Raw genomic sequence first — 23,265 nt, 5'->3', positions numbered from 1 at the left:
ACAGTTTATGCCACCCAGCCATCCAATGATGTTTGCATTAAAAACAGGACTACAATACAGGACTGGGGGCATTCTGAATGTGCTAACTTCAGACTGTTATGTGATACAGGATTGTATTGCAAACCATGCTTCCATGCAAGATTTGGAGTGAAAGGAGAGATTTATAGGTCCTAAGGCTTTAAATTATAACTATTATTATTATTTGCCTCCATGTATTAAAACGGTAACAATGAACTGCTTATCTTAAGGCTCAAGGCATTCAGTTACTTAGTTACAGAGCCAAATAATTAAACAATTGGCTAATAGCTAACCCCAGCAAAGATTCTCACACCACTCTCCATAACACAAAAGCCTGGGATCCCATCAAGCCACTTTCTCTTCAAAAGGCTTTAGTAAATAACTAAACCCTCATCACAGCATGCCCAAAAGGGTCAACAGACCTGACCTGTCAAGAATCCAAGAGGCTCATTGCAAAACTCAATGTCCCCACAGGGAACACCAAGCTGCCAACCACCAGTGCTCCCCCTGCTTTCTCCTACCCTTTCTCCTGTTTTTCCTGTCATTGAGGAAGACTCAGCAAGACTACACTGGACAAGCAACCTGGCATGGGGACGCCAAGCTATGCCTGAAGCAGAATAGCCATGAGCCCCACAACTTTGCAAGTCAAACCCAAGCCTTCACCCTCCCTCCAGGATGCTTGCTCTGCAGGGTCAGGAAGTCTGAGTCTCATCAGCCAGGTTTGTAATCTTCCCTCCCACCTCCTGGGTACAAGCTGATGGGCTTCTCCCCCACTTTAAGCTGGCAGGCTAAGAGTAGCAGTGGCCTCCTGATGATGGATGCTAAACTCAGCCTACAACAGACAGCTGTTGGGGTAAACATGCAAAAAGCCACGCCTGGCCACACTGACTACCTCCCATGAGCTAGCAGAAAACCCAAGCTACAAAGGCTAAGAAGGTCTCCTGCACAAAGGGGACAAAATGGCATTTGCAATTCACCCATCAGCTCCTCCCAAGTCCCTGGGTTCCTGCTGTCTGATTTGTGCTGCATTTCCTTCAGCTAGCTGCCAGCTCTGCCTCCACCAAGCATAACATGGGAGCCTCTCTGACAAAACTCTTCCAAATGACTAGAGTCCCCTCTATAATTTTAAAACACTAAAAAAGTAAGATAAACCAAAACCCACTGGCACTCAACGACACTCTGAAGAGCAGGAATTATTTCTCTCCTCTCTAATGTATAACATTAACTGTTCAAAACTGATGAAAAAGATCTTACCTTGCAGAAAACCTTCGTCAAACACAAAGCATCAAAGAGAAATCCATAAAAGTTACAAACATAACTAACAGATCACAGCATCACAGGATGTTAGGGGTTGGAAGGGTCCTCTGGAGATCATTGAGTCCAACCTCCTGCCAGAGCAGGACCATAGAATCCAGCACAGGTCACACGGGAACGCATCCAGGTGGGGCTGGAAAGTCTTCAGAGAAGGAGACTCCACAACCTCTATGGGCATCCTGTTCCAGTGCTCTGTCACCCTCACAGTGAAGAAGTTCCTCCTTGTGTTGAGGTGTGTGAAACTCCTGTGCTGGAGTTTCTATCCATTGCCCCTTGTCCTATGCCAGGGTACAACTGAGCAGAGCCTGTCCCCTCCCTCCTTCCTCACCCCCAGCCCTCAGATATTTATAAACATTTATTAAATCCTCTTTCAGTCTTCTCTTCTCCAGACTAAAACCCCCCAAGACTCTCAGCCTCTCCTCATAAGGCACATGCCCCAGTCCCTTAATCAGATTCTAAGTCTCAACTTATTCCGTTAGAATAAGCTTCCAGGGTGCTTTATTTGAAAGCAATGATCTCCACACAATGTTAATCTCCAGACACTCCAAAATGTATTAAGATTTTTTTTTTCTCTCCTAGCATCTTATGTAGTGATTACCCTTATTTGATAAGGGCCCTACTCATCTGATGAGTACAAGAGATGAAATCACAGAACCATTGAGGCTGGAAAAGACCTCTAAGACCATCAAGTCCAGCCTATGACCTAACAAAAAACAACCCAACAGCAAACAAAACAAAACAAACTAAACACAATCCAGGAGGAATCCTTTTGCCCTGGAAGTGAACATCTGCAAAACAAAGTAAGTGATGGCACATAACACATGGAGGCACAGAGCTTCCAGCCACACTGATGTGCCATAGCATAGATCTCCAGCATCATGGCAGCTCCTATTGAGTTGACTATATACTAAGATCATAAAAAAAAGAGAGAGAGAGAGAATCTCCTCCAATTGGAATACTTGCCAACACCATCAAGAATGAGGGAAAATATTACACTGCCCTAACTTGTTTTCCTAAGCTTTGAAGGCTAAGAAAAATAAATAATTCCAGTGAGCAGCAAAAAAAGTTTCACTTGCAGGACCTCCCAGCCAAGAAAAGAAGCTCTGTGTATGCACCTCAAAGTTATCCCACACAGCTACATCTATCTACCCTCAACGGGTAGAGCATGGGGCTCCAATCCCAGGCTTGTGGATTCGAGCCCCACATTGGGCACCAATTAATAGAATATGGTGGGTTGAAATTAGTCCCCAAAATAAAACTGCCAGACTGGCTCAGGTGGAAGGCAAGTGAAGCCATATTTATAAGCATACTAAAGTCTAGAAATACGAAATGCAGTGAATGTGTACAAAATACACAATATTTACATGTAGTTACAAGTTACAAACAACAGAAGAACCCCTCTGGACAAAACCAGTGGGCTACTAATAGTTTTCCCTTCTCCACTCCCTTTCCCCCTGTACAAGGCAAAAGAGAGAGAAGAGCAGAGAGTAGCTTGTTAGTACTTAGCCACAACAAAGAAACGCAGCCAAGGTCAGAAGCACCCAGCTAGGATCTGCTGGAGTGAAGAAGCTGAAAAAAGAGAGAGTTAGTTTAATAACTAACATAAAATTAGTTGTGTAGACCAATGGGATTACTTAGACCTTCTCATTATTTGCCCTTTTCCATCCACTAGTGATTTATTTACATCCTACCACTTTTCTACTCAATCTGTGGATATTTTTCCTAAAACTGCCACACTTTCTGGCAGATGAGCAATGGTGGAACTGCAGCTCCTCAAAGGAACTATCCTCAAGCACCATTTAGCTCTGGCTATAGACAAGAGCTTCCTCACACTCAGCAGGAAGGAGCAGTAGGGGCAAACTTTGTGAGGTACCCTGCTCTGTATTGGCTGATGTGGGGTGAGGCACGTAAGCAATTTCAGCACGGCTTTGATGGCAGCAAAGCAGCTGGGCTGATGTCTCTCATCCTGTGGCTAAAGAGAAAGGACTCCTTCTCAAAAAGAAAAATGTACTTATTTAGCCTTCCTGCAAAGACTAAAGGTTCCTACAGCTTGTAGCCTGCTTGCTCCTGCCTGTCTTTAGGGTTGCAGTAGTTGAGTTACAGCTGCACAGCCACGCCACATACGTCAAGAGCTCCAGGTATCACATGCCCATGGGCTTGGCCCTGTGCTCTGTGCCTTTGGAAGCCAAGCCAAGGAAGACTTCCAGCATGCCAAGTTCAGAGTAAACAGCTGAGAGACCAGCAAGGCCACCTCCTGCTGCTGGGAACTGCCCTGCCATTTCTTCCTGTTTGTCCCCATTCTCCACGGTCTGCTCCTTACAGCATGAATACTTTGTCATGCAACAGGAACCGTAGGATTTCTCTCCAGATATGGAATTGGACAAGAAGCAGCAAAGCATCAGTATCAGCAGGAGGCAGAGAGCACTCCTAACCTGCAGCCACACCAAGGGCCCTGAAGTTCTTGTGCTGCCTTTCATAATTTAATCAGTGTGATGAAACCACAGGCTCTCCTCAGGATGTGAATCTTTGGTTCCAGGCAACAAATCTTGGCCCTTTCTGTTGAAGCCACAGGCTCCATCAGCTGCCTAAAGTGATAGAGTGATAGTCTCTGTGGAAAGCGTATTGGGGAGTACAATATAAGCTTAAGACACATGTAACAATCTCAAAAATGATTAACTACTCTTTAAACTCATTACAGAAAAGTCTTCTCATGTAATCTATTATACAATACAAAGGGGAAATGTATCACCATTTGCCAGAACCTCAAATGAAAAGCTGGGGGGGGGGGGGGGGGGGGGAAAGAAAAAGAAAAAGAATATTAACCTTCTCTCTCTCAAAAAAAAAAAAAAAGCTAGGATCACTTTGTCATTGTTTCTGCTTTCATTAAAAGCAGAACAGCAAATCTCTCTGACTGCATGAGGCACAACCAAGTGGCAGAGCAATTTAACCAACTCCCATTGTCCAACTTAGCATTAAAGCCTGCTTGGGAAAGGCTCCATGTAAGATATACAGCCTTGGGAAAAGCTGTGAGCATGTATATTTAGTTGCAAAGGTTTTTGGTTTTTTTCTGGGGTTTGGTATTTTCTTGCATCCATTCCAATCCATAGCCTTTTTTTTTTCTCCAGTTGATTATTTGCATTTCAAGAGCAACATAAAAACGTAACAGGGCATAGCATAAACCCAAACACAACCTTTTGCTTCCAGCTTTGCCAAAGGCCACGCTCAGGACTGTTACAACTCAACAAGCAAAAGAAATAAATTACAACTGGGAGGTTAAAAATTGCACAATTCCATGCTGAAGTGTTAGTTCTGGATGCAGAGAACATCTCTTCAGATTCCCTCTAAGCAAGTCAGCAGTTGTTGCTTTTGTACACGGTCCCATTTTTACTTGACTGTACAAATCCTCTTAATTTTAGCAGCTCGTCTGGAAGTCTCATCCTGCCCATTCCCCTGAAATTCATCTTCCTAAAGTGGGATTTGAAAAACATCACTGGAAACAAGATCCCCAAAACATCCTCTCGGCCCTTCTGAAAGCCTTATCCACCACGCACAAAACCCATCGGATGTTCTCCAAGGGCTTGAAAGCTCCAAGGCATACCAGACTGCCTTTTAACCCACAGCAAAGCTCAGCCCAAAGACATCACAACTCATTTAATTCCAGCTCCATAGACAGAACAGTCCCCTCAGGTACCTGGGGACAAGGAAGGAGCAGCAGAACAAGCCCTGAAGTTAGAAGCTGGGCTAGCTATCTGCACTTCCAGGTGGCCCACAAGCATTTACATGACAAAGGTTATTTTTAACTTGCAGACACCTCTGTCACTCCTTACAGCAGCAGGGTGGCTCCTAGGCATTTTGCCCTACTAATGGAAAATGGTTCCAATGCTTCTGAACTGTCACGAGAAGGACTTCACTGAGTAGTGGTGTGCTGCAGATTTTATACAGAGCCTCCAGGTCAGTCCTGCAGGTCTGCCATAGCTGTGCTCCCCTGGAGAGCAAACCAGATCAGATCAGTCTGGGTAGGCTAATCAATGCTGCAGGTCTGCCATAGCTGTGCTCCCCTGGAGAGCAAACCAGATCAGACCACACTGTGACATCTAAACAGGATTACTCTGTTTAATAAAACCAAGCTCAAGAACCACTCAAAACTGAAGCTGAGGTTTCAAAATGATTTTTAAGAACTCTTGGGTGGCACTCGGAGTTACAAACCGTGCTGCTTTCCTTGAAGCAAATTAAACATTGCAACACAGAGACACTTTATGAACCTGCAAAGCAAGTCTCACGAGAGCACATTGGCCAGCAGCTGGTCCTGCCAGCAGCTCACCTGCACAGCCATGCAGGCCACCCTAAAGAAAGAGGACTGTGAACCTTACATAGTTTTCCTATGCCACAACTTTTTAATTACCTTTAAAAACCGAGTTGTAGCACGGTGCTCTGATCAAGCTCTGCTCCATCCAACCACAACTTCGCCTCCTACACACTCGTCCTGGTCAGTGCAGACTGCCAAGGCATGCCCAGCCACAGCACCCAACCCCAGGCCTCGCTCAGAAACACCCACAAGCTCCCTGGGAAAAAGCCTGGGGTGATAACTACCATGTCACAGAAACTCCTTTCAAAATAGAAACTCATGAAAAGCCAGGAAGAAACCAAAGACAAAACATACAGCCGAGATACCATTTTCTCCTCCCCGGCCAGCTTCTCATCCTTCTTTTTCTCCCTTTCAGCACACTGCCCTTCCCAGCAAAGCCTCACAGAAGTCAGCTCCTTCCTTGGTACAAAGGAATTTTCCCCTCCTCTCAGTTCTTGTGGCTTTGCTACCATAAGGCACTTCTGGCCATCGGTTAATGTCCCAAACCGATGAGCCAGTCCTTTGGCGGAGCAGGAGAAGCAATAATTACGCACAACTTGCAACGGCATGTGAGGAAGGGAAGGAAAGTAGGTCAGACCTCACAGCTCCTCAGCTTTGCTGAGGTTCACCAAATGCTTTCACTTACAGACATTTTCAAAAACTCCAATGTAAATCATCCTGGCATGGGGAGCGAGGGAAGCCGCACGGAGGGACTCAACGCTTAGCTTGCTTTTCTGTCCCTCCCTTTGATTCTGTGGTGACAAGCAGCACAAGGACCTGAGCTAGCAGCAAGCAAAGCCCCTGAGACATCTCTCTGCACCAGATGCTGACCCCTCTGACACTCAGAAGTAGGTCCAGTGTGGCAGTTTTAGACTATACCTTCAAAACGTTTCACAGATCTTGAGCAGAAAGTAGTGAAATGTAAATAAATTACTATTGGGTGTAAAAAGGAAAATAAAGAGAATTCTAAACAATTCCATTGGTTCCCAAAACAATTTCTCCCTTCTCACCTCTTCACTCTGGGAGAGAATAACTTGCTTCTGCTTAACCTTGGCTGCATTGTTTTGGCTAAGTCTAATATCTCTGCCTCTATCTCTTGTCCCTTTTGTACAGAGGGGTGAGGGGGAGGCAGGGAAGGGAGAAGCTGTTGCAGCTCCCCTGGTCTTCAGCCAGGGGAGGGTCCTTGTGCTGTTTGTTAATTGTAAATACCTGTAAATATTGTACATTTTGTACATATTCATTGCATTCCATTGTAGATTGCAGTTTTGCTTGTAAATACAGCTTTCATTTGCTTCCATCTGAGCTGGTCTGGCAAAGTTCATGTTTGGGAGGAGGAACTTCAAACCCACCACAGTCCAGGAAAACTAAACCTCTACAAAAAAGGGGTTCTTTAAAAAAAAAAAAAGAAAACCAGCACTGCTAATGAAGAAATGGGAAAGGATAACCTGGAGATGTACGCAGCTGCTCCATGTAACTATCCATCCCTTTTACACACTCTCTCATTTTCAGCTGTCCTGGTGGAGGGGCACAACTCCCCAGCAGTCAAACGCCAGCAGGGTTTTGCTGACTGGAATCCGAAGGGCCCAACTTGCAGCAGGGCTCCCAGCGCAAGTTTGGCAATTACAACAGGAGCTGCTGGCTGCTGCTGCACTCTTGCAAATCTGGTCTTCATTTGAGAGTTGCCTGGACTCCAAGTTGCTCTAACTTCTCTTGCAATCAGTTTGAAATTCACTTTAGTTCCTGGTACTACAAGATGGCATCTTTCCTTCTGGGGGCCACACCGTGCCCAATCCCATCCCTAAAAGCAGGCTGGAAACTGAACCTATAATTCAAAGAAAGGTCTGAATTTCACATTGCTTCCCAAAGTGCTGTAAGGATATTTTTACCCTGGCAGGCTCCATGTCAAATCAAGTATTGCCCAGTTTTCCACAGTCACTGCAAACACAAACCAGTTCATCCTGACCATGGCTGCAAAAAATGCAGCCACTTGGGCAGCTCACTGTATCCAGACCAAGCTCTTGGTCACACTGGTGCAAAACTCCAGGTTTCAGGCATGTTACAGGTTCCTGATGCCTTTTCAGCATGAATTCTGCACTTGTTTAACTACCCTGGAATTCATTTTCTTTTCTAGTTAAACCAGGTGCACTATTAACAAACAGACAAGATGCAACTTGCCTGAAGTGGGTGATGGTTCTGTAAAACACACAGATTCAGATTGCTCAGGAGCTCTGCTTCAAGGAAAGCCTGCTTTCACTGGAAACCTTCAACCTTGAGGACTCACAAAATGTTGAAATACTTGAAAATCTGACCCTCCTAGCAAAGAATTTTTCTGTATTAATGATAGAAAAGGGGGTACTGAAGAATTTTTCTTGCATTCTCACCTGTTTCTGAACCAAATGCTCATTCCAAGAAAATGCTGATCTTCAAAGGTGTTTGTTTAAAGCCAAGTGATCATTTCTAGTGAAGCTGGATCCAAAAAAATGCTCATTAAGAGCTCAGCTATGGTTGTTATTATTAAAACCCCACAACAGGCCATCGTCTCCTGCATACACAACCTGGTGTAACTTCAGCTGACAGCACTTTTATTGTCAATTCTGCTTTCAAAGTAAAAACAAGGAAAAAAGTTACCATAGCCTGACATTTCTTATAAGTTTTCTGCCAAGGGAGAGCTATTTTAAAATGAGAAAACTATCCATCCACTGTAGTTGGTCACTGGTTTGGGGGTTTATCTACACGAGTGGTTTTAAAAACAAACCAAAAAAAGATATAATTCAAGTCAGCACCTCTGAAAATCTGCCTCCAAAGGAAGGAAAAAAAAAAAATCACTTGAGGAATCAAATCTCTAGAAGCTAGTATTTTTCCCTCCCCTTTAAAAAGCTGCAATTTTATGGCAGATGAGACTGAAACATGCAATTCTTTGTGCACTGGTTGCCTCCTCGCTGACTCCCAGCATCTCATCAACACTGACTATAAATAACAACCCTCCCCATGCCCAATTAGTTTGCAGCCCAAGACCATGCCCCTGCTAAAGGGCTGCTGTAGATTTTGAAGGCAGAATGGACACATTAAGACTGATTTAATCTGGCTGCTTGTGCAGCTCCCCAGAATCTCAGCTAGCAGTTCCTGTACTGGGCCAAATAACTTACTGAACCAGATCCCTGAAAGGGCATCCAGCCCTCACCCGGAGCCGTGGGGATGTCACATTCCTCCCTAATGGCCTGTGATAATTGCCCTTCCTCAAAAAGAAACAAAGCCCTCCAATTGAACTAATTGGAGATATCAAAGCCACTGTTCTTGTTACACAATAATAAATACTGTAACAAGGGAACCCTGGGTGAACTTTTAGCTTCGTTTTTCCTACCAAAAGGGAAGCAGCAACCTGGTGCTTCTTCTAGGTCTGCCTGGGGAAGATGACCACTGTGTGGGGTCCCATCAGCCCTGCCACCTCGCAGCAGGGTGGCACCAGCATGGGAAGGACCCAGGGGAGCACTCGAAGATAAGGGGCAGGCTGCTGCTGCTGCTCCCTCCGTGGGACAGGAGCCATGCCGCTAGCATCCCCCCCTCCACACACTGCAGCCCTGAGAAGCACCTCAGAAGACCTCACATCCTGATCCAGACAGGTTGCATCAGACATCAAAGAACGTCCAAGTGGACCATGCTAACCACTGTGACCACAGGTGACATTCAGTACTGCCAGCATTTCTGCAGAAACTAACCTGCATTGCTCACATTCTGCAACAGCTTTACCACAAAGAAGGCATTGCTCTGGGTACTGCACTGAAAGGGTTTATATTGGTATGTTGGTTAGTGCCAGGAAACAGCTGTGCCCCAGTTCAAACCCAAGTGACAACTCACTTCAGAGCCCGCCATAAGCATACATCACCCACTAAAGGTCTCTCTCGTCCTCACTGCTGCTTCCCAGAACCTCCCAAACACACATTTGAGACTGTTTGGAACTATTGTGTTTTTTGTAGGACACAGAATTAACCTGGCCCTTGTGGAAAGCTTCTTAAAATCAGCCCTTTGAAATTTGAAAAGCTTAAAATTAGTCCTTTGAAATTTGCCCTGAATTGCAAGAACTGAAATACTTTATCAGTGCACCAGGGGAGGGCTCCGAGTGGGTGCTCCAAGGATAGCATCATGGCATGGCATGTGGGGAAGAGCCTAAATTAGCTACCCAGCAGAAGGACAACACACAGCCTGGGCAAGGGAAGGTCAAGGGAGAGCTTGCTATTTATCAAATATATGTCTAAACTAATTATTCAGTTCACAAAGTAACCCCTTCAACCTATGTGTGCGGTCAGAGCCCTTTTGAAATGTTGGCTATCATCAAAGGCCTTCCTAGGCTGGGTACACAGAAAGAGAATGGCTCCTTTGTACACACTGGGGTAGACTTGTCTCTAAATATTTAAAAGCAGAAAGTCTTTATACTGCCTAGGACAAAAAAACATAGAAGTAAACACTCAATGCAGGACATAATTCAACAGCTGACAGTCCCCAGACCAACTCCTACAGGTCCTGCTTCTGCTCACTCTGCTCAACAGCCTCTGACTTCATCATCACTGCTCCAGGTAACAACCATAGCCAGGATCCAGCCCTTAGTGAGCACCCACGCTATCAATATTGACATTATCATTTACAAGGCCTCAAGATACCATCTTCAACATAAATCCTTGCACATCAACCATGGTCACAGAGGAGAGTCAGAGCTCAGTGAGTGCTGTGTTTTATAAAAGCACACAAGAGAAGCTTGGGCTGGCTGCAGGTACTCAAAAGTAGCTTGTCAGCACCTTGCACATATCCATGCAGTGGATTAGCCTGTTGGATAAATACTGCTGGTACTAAAGTACATACTTGACCAGGGACTCTGAAGGAAAACAATTCCAAACGTGCCTACAGTTGCATTTAGCTAAGAGACTGCAGTACATTCTCTCTTACAATCAAAGGAACAAAAAGCCACACTCACAATTCCTGTGCCACTGCACACGGCTTTGTGAATATTCTGAGTCATTAAGACAATAAATGGTAACAATAAAAGCACCTAACAAAAAGACAAACTTTAAGTTATGTCCCTGAAGGAAGACTAAGGAACTGTGCCATCAAAGGTCATGGCCCCGTGGACCTTCTCAGCTGGTATGAAATGTCATAGCTCTAATGACTGCACAGTCAGCAGCCCTGCTGAAAATCTGCATTATTAGAGCACCTGACCCCCATCCCCCAAATCAGCTGCGGCCAAAATATTTGGCATTTACTAAATTGGAAAAAAAAAAAAAAAAAAAGTCTGCTTTGTCTTTGAAGAGATTTCTTGAAGGGTTTGTTTTGTTTTGTTTTCAGCTTGGAGAGAGCTTGTGGGTGGCAGTGATGGAACCCAGAGAAGGTGATTGTGTAAAAACTTGGGGTGTGTGGTTTTTTTTTTTTTTAAAGGGTTTAATGAAGTACATAAAGGAGGTTTTATTTCCCAAATCTCAGATATAAATCCCACACAATTCCCTGTATTCTGCAGCATAAAAGCTCTTATTATACCATTAACTTAGAAGTGGTTTGCCTTTTTTTTTTTTTCCTTTTTTCTTTTTTCCCCCCTTTCTGGTTTCTGGTAATGATTCAGGTTCTCATGTCAAAAATTGTTTCATGTCAGTCCTATTCCTGCCCAGGGAAGAAGTTTTAAATTCTTTTTAACAATTTACTCTGATAAAACCCAGATTCTACCTCTTGGATATTCACTGTGGAAGAAACATATTTTTAAACTCTGCCTTTTAAATTACTAAAAGCTATCTCTCCCTGGGAAAGCTCAAAAATTATCAGGTATCATTCAAAAACATATTACTCTTCTCCCTACAAAATACTCCACCAATCATTCAATCACATTTTGAGTTAACCCTAAAAGTAGGGGACCTCATTACACACAGCTCCTCTGAAGCAGGAATTGTTCATGATTTTGTCATTCCCCTGAAAAAGCCTAAAAGGCACCACCAGATGTGCAACTAACAAATCATACAAGAAGTGGTGATGAGACTTAGGAGTGGGTTTGGTTTGGTTTTTAATTCTCTAGATACCTTCAAAAGAAGGAACAAACCCAAAAATATTTCCTCTCAACAATCTCTGTGGCTGACAGATGACAATATTGCTAAACTTTGTCAATTTTCCTCAGGAATGCTTGCTAGGGAGAGCTCATTATCTCCACAGAGTTCATCCCCTGCCATCTACAAAAATGTACTTGGAACAGATTCTAAAAAATGTGTCAGATCTATTTTTAGAGGCAGAGGATAGAAACAACAAGTTGTGCATGAAAATGTACTAAACAAAAACAAAGCTGTGCCTGTGGACATGAGCAATATGTGGACAATACAGAAAGACCAAATTCTCTCCAGCAGGCTTGCAGGTCTGACAGCTGAGATATTAAAAATGTAATCACTCCTCCAAAGGACAGATAAAACTTGACCAAGGAAACCTTGCTTCTTCCCACTACCCCCGAAGTGCTCTGAGAGCAGGAAAGGTCCTGCACAACACAGGAAAATCATTCCTAAGCACAATCAGCTCACAACAAGAAAAAAAAAGGCAGCCCCTCCTCAGCTCTTCTGAGAAGTAAACCACTTTGCAAAGGGCTATACCTAGAGGAAGGTACCAACAGGTGCAGGCTCTAAATAGGAGATTCTAATCACAACAGCTCCTCCAGTGTAAAGGTCTCATTAGCCGTTGCTTTCACAGTAACGACCTGCAGCCCTTGCTATTCACATCTCAACATTTACACCACCAGAACTTGTGATCCAAACACCATACCACTTGTTCTTGGGTATTAACAGCAATAGGGAAATTTATTCTGAGCACAAACACCAATAAAGCTGCAGCACCTCTTCTGCAGAGTGCCTGGCAAAATTAAACATCCAATACACTTGACTGAAAAGGATTGGGATTTGTCTCTGAGCCTCACCACAAAGAAACGCAGCTGGACAGCCATCTCGTTCCTTGAGGCAGCACCACGGATCACACATGTAAGGGAAATAGGTTTCCTTAAAGCCCCATTCCTGAGAACTTCCAGCCTTACACTTTGATTCTACACCACGATGACAGTCCCAAGTGCAACCACTGACACCACTTGCTTGCATCAGATCACAGAAGTGTGTGCTTGCCATGAACACAGCCTGTGTGCAAGCAAGGAAAGGCAAAAACACATAACACTTCAGGGCTAATCTAGTACTTGCCTTAGATTTACCAAAGCACATAAAGATGTTGACTTCTATTTCATACATCCAAGCATTTACATTTAACTTACTCTGTGTTGAATTAAGGATTCTAGAGTGATTTACCTTCAGGCTCCAGCGTGGTGTCTTCAACAACTAAATTAAACGAAGGTCGAGCCAGGCAAAGTCCAGCCATGGTGACCACCACCAGGCAGATAAGGCAACCCAAATCCCAGTTGACCATCTTTTTAGAGCAAATTCCTGGTCCATTTCCATAGCTCCATGTGGACTTTAATCCCATCTGAACACCTCTAGAGAAGCATGGAGAGAAAGCAGTGTCTTCGGCCAGGGTAATACCTCCTCCCTCGGAATGAGGGCTGCTGCTGTGGGGAGGAGAGAGATTTAACACTGTCAGAGAAAACACCTTAAAGCACAGACCAAAAAACAAAAAAACACTTCAGGAAGCCCTGAATGCAGCTGAAGTGAGAGGGAGGGGGGGAGAGGGATAGGAAAAATAGTTTTCCAGTTTCAAGAATATGTGAAAAGTGAGTGACTTTTCATTTTCTGTTAGCAGTTTCCATCATCACCTGAGGCGTAACCAAGTCCTCCTTGTTTTCACAAAATCACTTCTCAGCACATATTTAGAGAGCTCTTTCACTGACAGAAAAATATACAGGTTACCAAAAAAAAAAAAAAAAAAAAAGAAAAAGGCACACACATGTGCAGGCACATAACCTGTAATGCTGCAAAATTACCACAATTACTCAAATTATATTCTTGTTATTGTTTGAAGGTTTATGTAAGTGTGCCTTGTTTTTCATTCCTTCACCTAGGCAAGTTCTGCAGCTAGCTGAATTTGCAAGAATTCAGTAATTTTCCACAGGAAAACACAGTTGAACAACAACAACAAAAAAATTACTCTTTAGACTTGGATAATCTCTAAAATTTTATTTCATCTCAAGACTTCCAGCTCCCCTATGGATGTACCTTCTTCTGACTCAGTTCACTCTGCTTTTAAAGCCTGGGAGTCCTGTACAGGCTGCTCCCCTATGGATGTGCCGCCTTCTGACTCAGTCTACTGTCCTCTTAAAGCCTGGGAGTCCTGTACAGTCTTTACAGGGATACTGATTAGCTACACTGCATTACAGGCAATTAAAACCTGTATAAAGACTCCAGCTTCACCAAAGACCTCCCCAGCATAATTTTCCATTCATGTATGCTGACCTGCACGCACACATTTCTCTCTTAGCAATGCTTATTGGTATCTATTTTTAAGAAGGGTGGGAGTGGGACGAGTTTACTTTATCCACAGTAATTTGCATGGAGTTAACTGGTAATCCAGGCATGAGCTGAAGGAAAAGCAGGACCAAAGTAATTGGCACTCCCTTCAGAGGACCCTGCTGCCACCAGTCTAAGAAGCCAGGTGAGGGTCAGAAGAGCATCCTCAAAGGGTGATTTAACAGCTCAACCAGAAAATTAGACCTGATTTGCCACTTCAAAACATAAAAGATGGCAAAACTCAGTAAATGAATAAAACAAGTGACTGTAGCAATTGTTCTCATCTCGTCAATGACTCATCTTAGATGTGATGAAACCCAGCTGAAACTTACGAGAGTACTACTCTCCTGTCCTCAGCCTTCAAAAAGAAACAAGTAGCTAAAAAATAAATAAAAAGGGAAAGTAGCCATAAAGACAAACTTCTCAAAGTAGCCATAAAGGGGCAAACTCCTCAAAACTCCCTGGATATGGCACCTCAGCATACAGCACACAGAAACATGGACAACGATTGGCCCTGTATAAAGCCAACTATTAAGAAGGTCTCAGATTTTATTAGGCTTTTGCTGCCTGCTACGTGCAAAACAAGGTTACAGTGCTGAGGACAGAAATGCACTGAGGCATCTTTTATTTTGCGCACTATATACAGTAACTTCCAGGGTCAGTAGAAACAGACTTCAGATGACATAAGGCACCTAGGAAAAATCATTAATACATGGTCTTTCAGGTGAATCCCTGACACTTCAAGCTTTTTCACCTCAGCTGGTACCAGTTCAAAGCTCTGCCCCTCCTCTAGAGACTGAAGCACAAGCATCCCAGACCACAAGCCAGCAACTACTATTAAATCTGCAGTGAAAACACCACCAGACCACTGCATAAACATCTGCAAAGAGCTCACGGAGCACTTCTCCAAGTAAGCACAGAACAGGTGAAGTGAAGAGAGCTCTGTCTCCCGAATCAGTTTGTCTTTGGTGTGGGACCAGAGCAAGCCCTCCTGGACACTACCACCCAGGTCAACCTTCCGACTGGCTGTCCGCGAGCCACAGCTCTGTAGCTCAGTTTATCCAGCTGCACAGCTGCTAGGACCCCTCATTAACAGACTAGATGTAATGCTGCTTTAATTTCCATAGATCATCCTGTAAAGCCTGATTACAGGCTATGTACATAAATGCAAAATTTAATCATAAATTCGCAAAAAGAAAACATTCCAGAGCACTGGTATATATTCCAGACTCCCTTTTAACAGCATTAATCCCACTTACATTTCAGCTGTTTCAGATTTTTAGGCTATATTAAATGCCATTGAAAGCACGCTTGTGCTTCCTACCCTCTCCCTAAGCCCTGATGTGCAGCACAATATTACTTGAGGTCTCCTCACTCAAAGATTTCTGCCAGCTTCTGCACCTGAACATCTGCCAGTAGAAAAGAACGGGACTCCTCATCCACAGGGCAGCATAAAAATTCAAACCCGTGGTTTGCAAAGGTGTAGCAAAGCAAAAATCACAGATCTGGACCCATCCATGAAGCCAAATCACTTTCTACCACCACGACAGCAACCGGGGTTTGAGGACTGCCCTTCCCCAAAAGAAGCAGAGTCCACGGAGGATGAAACAACCCCAACTTCTTTCCACAGTTTAATCGCCACAGTCGCCGGGGGATGGATCCCTGGAAAGACCTCCTGGGCTGGATAATTATGTACCTCTATCTCAATGTTTGGAACACAGCCCCAGCATGCTTTTTGGCCTCCACAATTCTGGCTTCCTGACTACAATACCATAATCCCTCCTGGAGTCTCAGGCTCAGTGAAAGCCACGCGTAGTGTTTATTTTTCCCCTTGAAAGGGAACTCTGTCTCTCTTCTCAGCCTACACTTTGGGGAGGAGTTGTCAGCCTCCAATGATTGATGGCTCTCCTTGCCACTCGCTCATCAAGTCAATTTTCACCTCGTCACATACCTGCCCGAATTTCTTTGCCAAACTGACAAGCATGGGAAAGCTGACTGGTTTGGGAGCCCGACCAAATTCCTCCAAGCTGCACTTCAGTTTAAGCACGCTAGCACACACAAACAAGTAGTACTTGTTCAGCAGTGGCATTAATTAAATTCAATGTTCACTGTTCTTTTTAATCTACTTCCATTATTGTTTATAAGATGTTTATCACTCCCCAGGGAAGAGTACAATTTGTAGAGCATGTTAACCAAATCAATACACAGCTCACTGCAGAACTCCTCAGCATCTTTGGCTATTAGGAAGGGAATAGAAAAATCTGAATGACATTTGGACCTTCCCTCCACAAAGAAACCTCAAGCGCCCTGAAAGCCCCAGTGGCTTCATCACAAAAACTCCAGGTACACATGGACACACACAATTACGTATGCATCTATAAATATATATATATATATACACACACACACTGTGTATCTAAGAAGGTTCTTCACCACAGTTCAATTCCAAGCAAATCTGAGCATCGCAGCTATTAAACATTAATTCTGGAGGACTAATGGGAACCAGCTTGCAAGCTTCAGTACTTTTTCATTGTCTGAACTTCTTTCATTTGCTTTCCAGTACTATCCTGTTTTTCTCAAGTCTTTTGCCACTAAAAGATCGGGGAGGGGGGGGGGGGAGAGGGAAAAAAAAAAAAATCTGCATTTTAATTGACATTCCAGAGAGAGAGAAGTCCAGAGGCTGCTGATTGCTGTCTATTCAGCCCAAACAAGCTTTTCAGATGAAAATGAGTAAAGGCTAGTGGAAGATTTACAGGGATTTGGTACAAAGGAGACAATGAAGTTTTAAATGTTGATAGCGTTTCACACCAAACGCATAATGGGTCCCTGTTTGAACGGGCCGTTTTGCATTTAAATATATATTTCACTGCGGATTTCTTTGCCCCCTCACTTCAGGCGGGGGGCAGCTATGTACCGCCGGCCCCTCTCCCCCGAGCACCGCGGCGGGCACGGCGGGGAGGACCTCCCGCTTCCCGGCAGGTCCGGGCGGCCCGTCCAGCCGGTGCCGGTCTCCGAACCAAAAAGGGCTGCTCCCCCAGGAGCTCAGCCTCCCTCTCTCATCCCCCGCTGGCCGTCCCGCTGTCACCGCTGTAAACTGTCCTCATAGACCGCCGTGCATCCAACAGGCACGGACCCAGCGGTGCTGCTCGGGCTGCCCGCCGCGCTACGTAAAAGACGATCAAGTGACAGAAAAACCAACCCGCAGTCCCGCCGGGGAGTAACGAGAGTCCCGCACCGCCGCAGCCCGCCTCGGGGGCTGCCCGAGCCCTGCACCGCCGCAGCCCGCCCCGGTACCGCCGCGCTCCAGGTGCGAGGCCCCGCGTCGGGAGCCGGAGCTCTACAGCGGGCGAGCACAGGGAACCGGGGAAGTGCTGGGACTCCCGGTCCTCAACCACCACACAACCGCCTCGCTTTTTAGTGGCTGCACCTCCCTCCGCCACCACTCAGCCCAGCCCGGTGCCATTTACCTGCAGCAAGAAGGCTCTGTGGGAAGGGTCCGCTCCCCCGCAACAGGCGGGCTGAGGCGCGGTGCCGAGCAGAGGCACCCTGAAACTGGGGGTAAAGAAACTCCTCGGCGGCCGCAGTCAGTCCGCGGGCAGCCCCGGCGGGGCCGGCTGGCAAACCCGCAGCGGCGCAGCGGGGCGCATCCCCCGCGGGACGCGGCTGAGGCAGGCGGGATGGAGGGAGGGAGGCGCGGCAGGAGCCGGCTCGGCGTCCCGTCCCGTCCCGTCCCCTCACTCGGCAAGCAGCGGCTACCGCCTCAGAGGGGCGAGTCCGCCGTGCCCGGCGCCAGCTGCCTCCTCCCCCGCGCAGGCATGGCCGAGCAGAGCGCCGCGGGTCCTGCTCCGCTCCATCCAGCCGTCCTCCCCAAGCCGCCGCAGCTTTGTCAAGCCGACAACCCCCCTCGGTGCGTGGGTTGGTGGTTTTCTTTCTTTCCCTCCCTCCCTCCTCCTCCTCCTCCTTCTCTCTCTCGACGTACTCCTCTGGCTCCCTTCCTCCCTCCCCTGGTCACTCCCCCCGCTGCAACCCGAGCCGTTTCCTGGACGGCGCTGCTCGGCTCTGCCAATCGTGGCGGCTGCGGCACGGAGCCCCTTCCCCCGCTGCCCGGCTCGGCTCGGCTCGACCCGGCCCGGTGAGCCCCGAGCCCCGCTCCCGCTCCGGGCTCCGTGTCCCCGGGAGAGCGGAAAAGCGCATCCCACAGCAGTCAAAGGGCTGAAGTGGGGAGGAGGAAATCCTCACAGCCCTGCGTGGGTCGCTCCACTAAAAGTTTTCCAGCGGGTTGAGAAGACGGGGATCGGGGCGCGTCCCACCGGGTTGGTTTGGTTTGGTTCGGGCTTGGCCCATGGCATCGCCATCCTGGCATGGTGCCTCCTTGAGTCCCTGGTGCACTCCACACAGAGGGGTGATGCCAGGCGGCATCGAAATGCTCACACAAAGGTGGTACCACTTCAACAACTTTCCTCGAAAACTCCAGATTTTTTTTTTTTTCTAGTCATGGCTAGCCTGTGGCCTGTTCAAGCTACAGATAACACCCACTAAAAAAAAAAAAAAAAAAAGCACCCGTGGTGTAGTAGCCTTTCAGTGTAAAGGCTGATTTTGACTGCCCTGTCAATCTGTCTGCACCTTTAGTAACAGCGTGTGTGGTGCTTGAACAGGAACGTTGGCAAACAGTTCTGCAAACATCATTTGCTTGCACGCACAGATTTAAAACTGCTGAATATTGGTATTCACAATTCAGCATAACTTAACCTGGTACTTACTTAATGAAGCATTGGCTTTAGACGGCCATGGACTAAAAGGTTGCTAATACACAGCCTGTGTAATGCTGGCTTTGTAGAATCAGCCTGACAACAAAATCAATAAGTGGTGGTTGCCTCAGATTAAATCAGTATTGATCAATTTAATGTTACTTTATTTAAGCATAGGCCTACTGTACATTTTATATGTGATGTGCAGTACTGATCAAGGGGATTTTCAAGGACTGTGGCTGCACAGTAACTCTCTGTACGTAACTCCCAGACAACAAAAAACCTGAAGACAAGTTTTCTGCAGAAAGTTCTTTCCCACCATGGCCAGCAGTATGAAAGACAGCAGGCAAATTTGTAATCGATTAGGAACACAGGGGTAAGATTTTATTTTATTTTATTTTTTATTTTTTTCTTTTGGTTCCTAAAGAATCACACATCTGAAAATTCTAATTGAGAAGCTGAGATGTCAAGACCCAATTTTCCCAGCTCCAGGCATGTCCATCTCCCATTGAAAACATTGTTAACGGATTCTCACATAAATTATTGTCCAGCACAGGAAGCTGCAATTCATCGATATCTTTGCATCCCCTGAAAGAAAAGGAAGCATTCCACTAAAAAATAAACGACAAATCAGAACACCTATTTCCAGTATCTGGAAGCACTTCTCAGAAATTATTCTTTTGGGGGGGGGGGGGGGTGTGGTGAAAAGATAGCAATCTATCAATGGCAGCCTTTTCTCTTAAATGAGCCGCATTCTCCTGAAGTGGCTCGCAACAGCCTGGTTCCTCAATTGAGAAAAGCAGAAGCATGTTTGGAATTAAAAGGGGGGAGGTGGGATCAATTCTGTCATCATATTTAGGCTTCAAGGGATCTCAGTGGGCCCAGGGAGCCTTTCATAGCAGTTAGGCTGCTGAATGAGAGCATAATCTCTTTACAGTTTTTTCCTCCTCCTCTCAGAGTGGCTGGGATCTTTTCTGTGAGCCCTCCTGCACGTGAATGGTGTGGCTAATAAGCCTATTAATGAGGTTCCACAGCAGAGTGTGAATAGGTAAATAAGCCCCAATCTGTTGAGGTTCAGGAGCAAGGGCAGTAAAGCCATCATGAACTAAAGGTGACAGTTTGAACTGAAATAGGAACAACAGCTCCAGGTTTCAAGCAAAAGAATAGACAGACAAGGCATGCATTCAGGCTCCTTCTACCCCCTACCGAGTCCTATTTTCTTTCCCATTCTGCTTCCTTTATAAAATGTCTTGAGTAGTCACCCATTTTTTCAAAAGCTCTTGAGACGTTCTTTTTCATCCTGGCAATGATACATCAATAGGGAGGAAGGAAAATGAGGACACCAATGCTCCTTTGCACCCGCACGTTTCAAAAGCAGGAACAGCGCTGTCCCCCCTCGCATATGGAAGCGGGGGAGGAGAAAGAAAGTTAAATTGAATCTTTCAGCCCTGCCAGCTCTTTGTCACTGCTGTCAGCTGGACCCTGGTCCCCCCGCTTCGCATGCAGGCAGGGATACAGTTAATGTTCAACAGGGGCACGGTCCAAGTGAGCGGCTCCAGCTGCAGGGAAGGCACAGCTGGGCTCAGCCAAAACTCCACAGAGGAGCAGGCAGAGGTAAGATGATGAATTCCTTTCCACCTGGCATCTCTTTTACCTGGCAGGGCGAGGTGAAAATGTGCCTGCTGCTTCTGGGTGGATCCACAAGAGCCCAAATCAAGGGCTTTTAGGGATGAAGGTAGAAGAAGGTTAAGCAGAAGACAAAGAACTTGTGTCTGTGAAGAGATGAGGTAAGATAGGCAAGCAATGCCTTCGAGTGATGTGGGAAAAGTCACCTGAGAAAAAGAGAAGCAAACAACATAACAGAGCTTCTGAGCACTCCTCAGTTCTAATCCTTACAGAGTCTCTGACATTTCTTTTAAGTGCTGGAGATATCAGTGTAGTCAGGGCTCCACGGAAAGCAGCTCCTCTGTGGGACCACAGTGAAGAACAAGCCTTGGCTCCTGCCACATTGCAGACAGATGGCAAAGGGAGGCCATGGGGACCTGAGGGAAGCAAATGCTCCAGTCCTGGTCTGTTCTCCAGGTGCTGGACCTGCTAACATATCACATTCCTATCTATCTGATTTTAAAAAGGAATATAATACAGAAAATTAAACAAATTAAAAGAAAAAGAAAATCCACACACTGGAGTCTTAGAGAACCATGAGAGGAATCCTCTAGATCCTAATTCAACCATGCACAGCACTGAGAGTTTAGCTTCTCCACAGAAGACAATGAGAAGCAACATTTCTTCCTTGTAATTCAAGCTGGCTTGTCCAAAATTGTGGCTTGACCATGCTGGATGCCACTAAATACTTGTCCAAGATTTCATTTTATTAACTTTGTTTAAGCACCTGAACCCAAACTCTGGCAACTGTTTACCTGATTTCCAAAGTATTTATGGCTCTCTTTCCTGGCAGTTTCGGAGTGCCAAAGAAGCATATCACAGGAAGCTACTTCTTGTGGCTTGAAATTCTTGTTTTCAAATATAGGCAAAGTTGCTCTATATATTTGTCAGCATCTTAGGGGGAAGTCACTTCAAGTAAACACAAACCCTTCCTAACATAAAAGCTGCTTCTGAGAGACCTCCATCACTAGTCCTCACCATGTGTTACTTCAAGGGACTGCTAAGCTGAAAAATGGAGATAAGAATTTCTCTGTTTTAATGCCAGAATATCCAATAATTACCCACAAGAGTGTAAAGCAGATTGGTTACCAAGTTCTTTTGCAGCAAAATGTATACAGGGATGGGAAAGTTGCAGTTCCCACAGTCCATAAAGGAGTAGGTTTTGTGGCTGTTTATCAACAAACCCCCCCGGTTTTGGTGAAACAAATTAGTTGCTTTTGCCTATCCATTTTTGATGTCTCTCTACATTATGCGCAACAGAATCTTCAAGCAGTAAAGGCCAGGCAGCTGGGGAAAAAAAAAAAAAAAGTGAGCTTAATTTCAGTGCTATCATGTCAATGACTTGCAATGGCATTTTGAGTGTCAACGCTCCCTCCAGACTGTTATGCCTCGTAGCCATGTAACCTTTCTGATACTCCTCTCATTTTGTATGTCTTAAGGAAAAGACTCCAAAAAATATTTGTTGTTATTACTACACTGTTGGGAGATAAATTTAAACAGGAAATGTGCTGTGTTCTGAGCAGGTTATTGCGCTGGGGTGCTGGACATTTGATGCTTTCTGCCCTTCTGTGTTGCCTTTCCTACACAGTCCTGGGAAAGACACTTAATTTATTTGTGTCCAAGCTCTCCAGCTATGAAATGAGAATAATAGATGCTTCCTGTCTCCCACCCTTTATCCAGTTCATCTGTTTAGATGGTAAGCTCCTCATCTCTGACCATGTTTTTATGCATGGCTTAGAACAATAGGACACTGATCTCAGCTGGAACCTCCAGGCACTTCCATAATGCAAATATTGAATGCTAAATAATCAAAATAAAAGAAAATCCTCAATTTATTATGTATTCTCCCATAAAGAATTTGTCACACACTGTCCTGCTGGAGCACCTCTGGCTCTTGGGGGAGAGTTATCTTTTCTAAAAGACGGGAAAGCAGCATCCTTTGCAGAACTTTGAACAGCAAGCTCCCCTAAAGCAGGCCTCAGAGAAACCATGTGAATAAACCCCTTTTCAGCGCCAAGCAGGGCACAGCAAGGCAGAGCCAGACTTATAAAAACTGAGAAGACAAAGGCTGCAAAGACAATTTGTCTTTCTGCTGCAGATCTTGGATATATTTGGCTTGTTGGCCCATGTCTGTTTCCAGCTGATCGATACACACCGGTTTGTTTCGCTGGAGCTCTGCTGTCTAACTGGACCAATTGGTGGTTGTGGCAGCTTCCCCTGCAACGTCACATCAGAACAGATTCCTCTCTGGTGACACCACAGGGTTCAGCCAGCTTGCTCTGACTTTCAGGCACAACCTCAGAGCTGAAGGTGTGAACTCAAGCTTACGCCAGGGTTCGTGTTACCCTAGGTCTAAACCCTGGAAGAGGGACAAAACTCATGGCAAGGATCCACAGCAGAGGCACTCTGTTCATTCTGGGCAGGGCCTGTGACCCAGCCACCCTGCACTACCAAATCCCTGCAGACCCCTTCTGCTTCCCACATCCTTCGCCGCGCTGCCAAGCTCTGTGTTTCCTGTTCGCACTTTCAGAGGCCCAGCTGCAGACACACACTGGCACAGTCACTCTGTAGCAGTTCAAAAACATAAAGTCTTTTTTTTTTTCCCACTTTCCACAACCCTGGGTTAATAAAGCGCTGAATGCCTACAACTATTTCCCTGCCTCATTCTTCTCATCCCTCAAACTTCTTAAAATCACCATTCCCCAAGCACTTCATCTTC

At 45.6% G+C, this 23,265-nt stretch overlaps 1 protein-coding gene across 3 annotated transcripts in view; it reads right to left on the bottom strand.

Moving 5' to 3' along the window:
* Positions 1 to 13,099, bottom strand: part of FGFR2 (fibroblast growth factor receptor 2) — a 98,891-nt gene extending 85,792 nt beyond the window's left edge. For all 3 annotated transcript variants that reach the window (XM_054382215.1, XM_054382216.1, XM_054382217.1), the window contains exon 1: positions 12,982 to 13,099. In XM_054382215.1, the coding sequence (XP_054238190.1) occupies positions 12,982 to 13,099 (118 nt within the window). The remainder of the gene's footprint in view (positions 1 to 12,981) is intronic.
* Between the last annotated feature and the right edge of the window lie 10,166 nt (positions 13,100 to 23,265).

Source organism: Indicator indicator, chromosome 7 (genome assembly GCF_027791375.1).
Source record: "Indicator indicator isolate 239-I01 chromosome 7, UM_Iind_1.1, whole genome shotgun sequence".
Taxonomy (NCBI): Eukaryota; Metazoa; Chordata; class Aves; order Piciformes; family Indicatoridae; genus Indicator; species Indicator indicator.
Note: the sequence above shows the minus strand (reverse complement) of the source record. Positions and strands in the feature narration are given on the sequence as shown.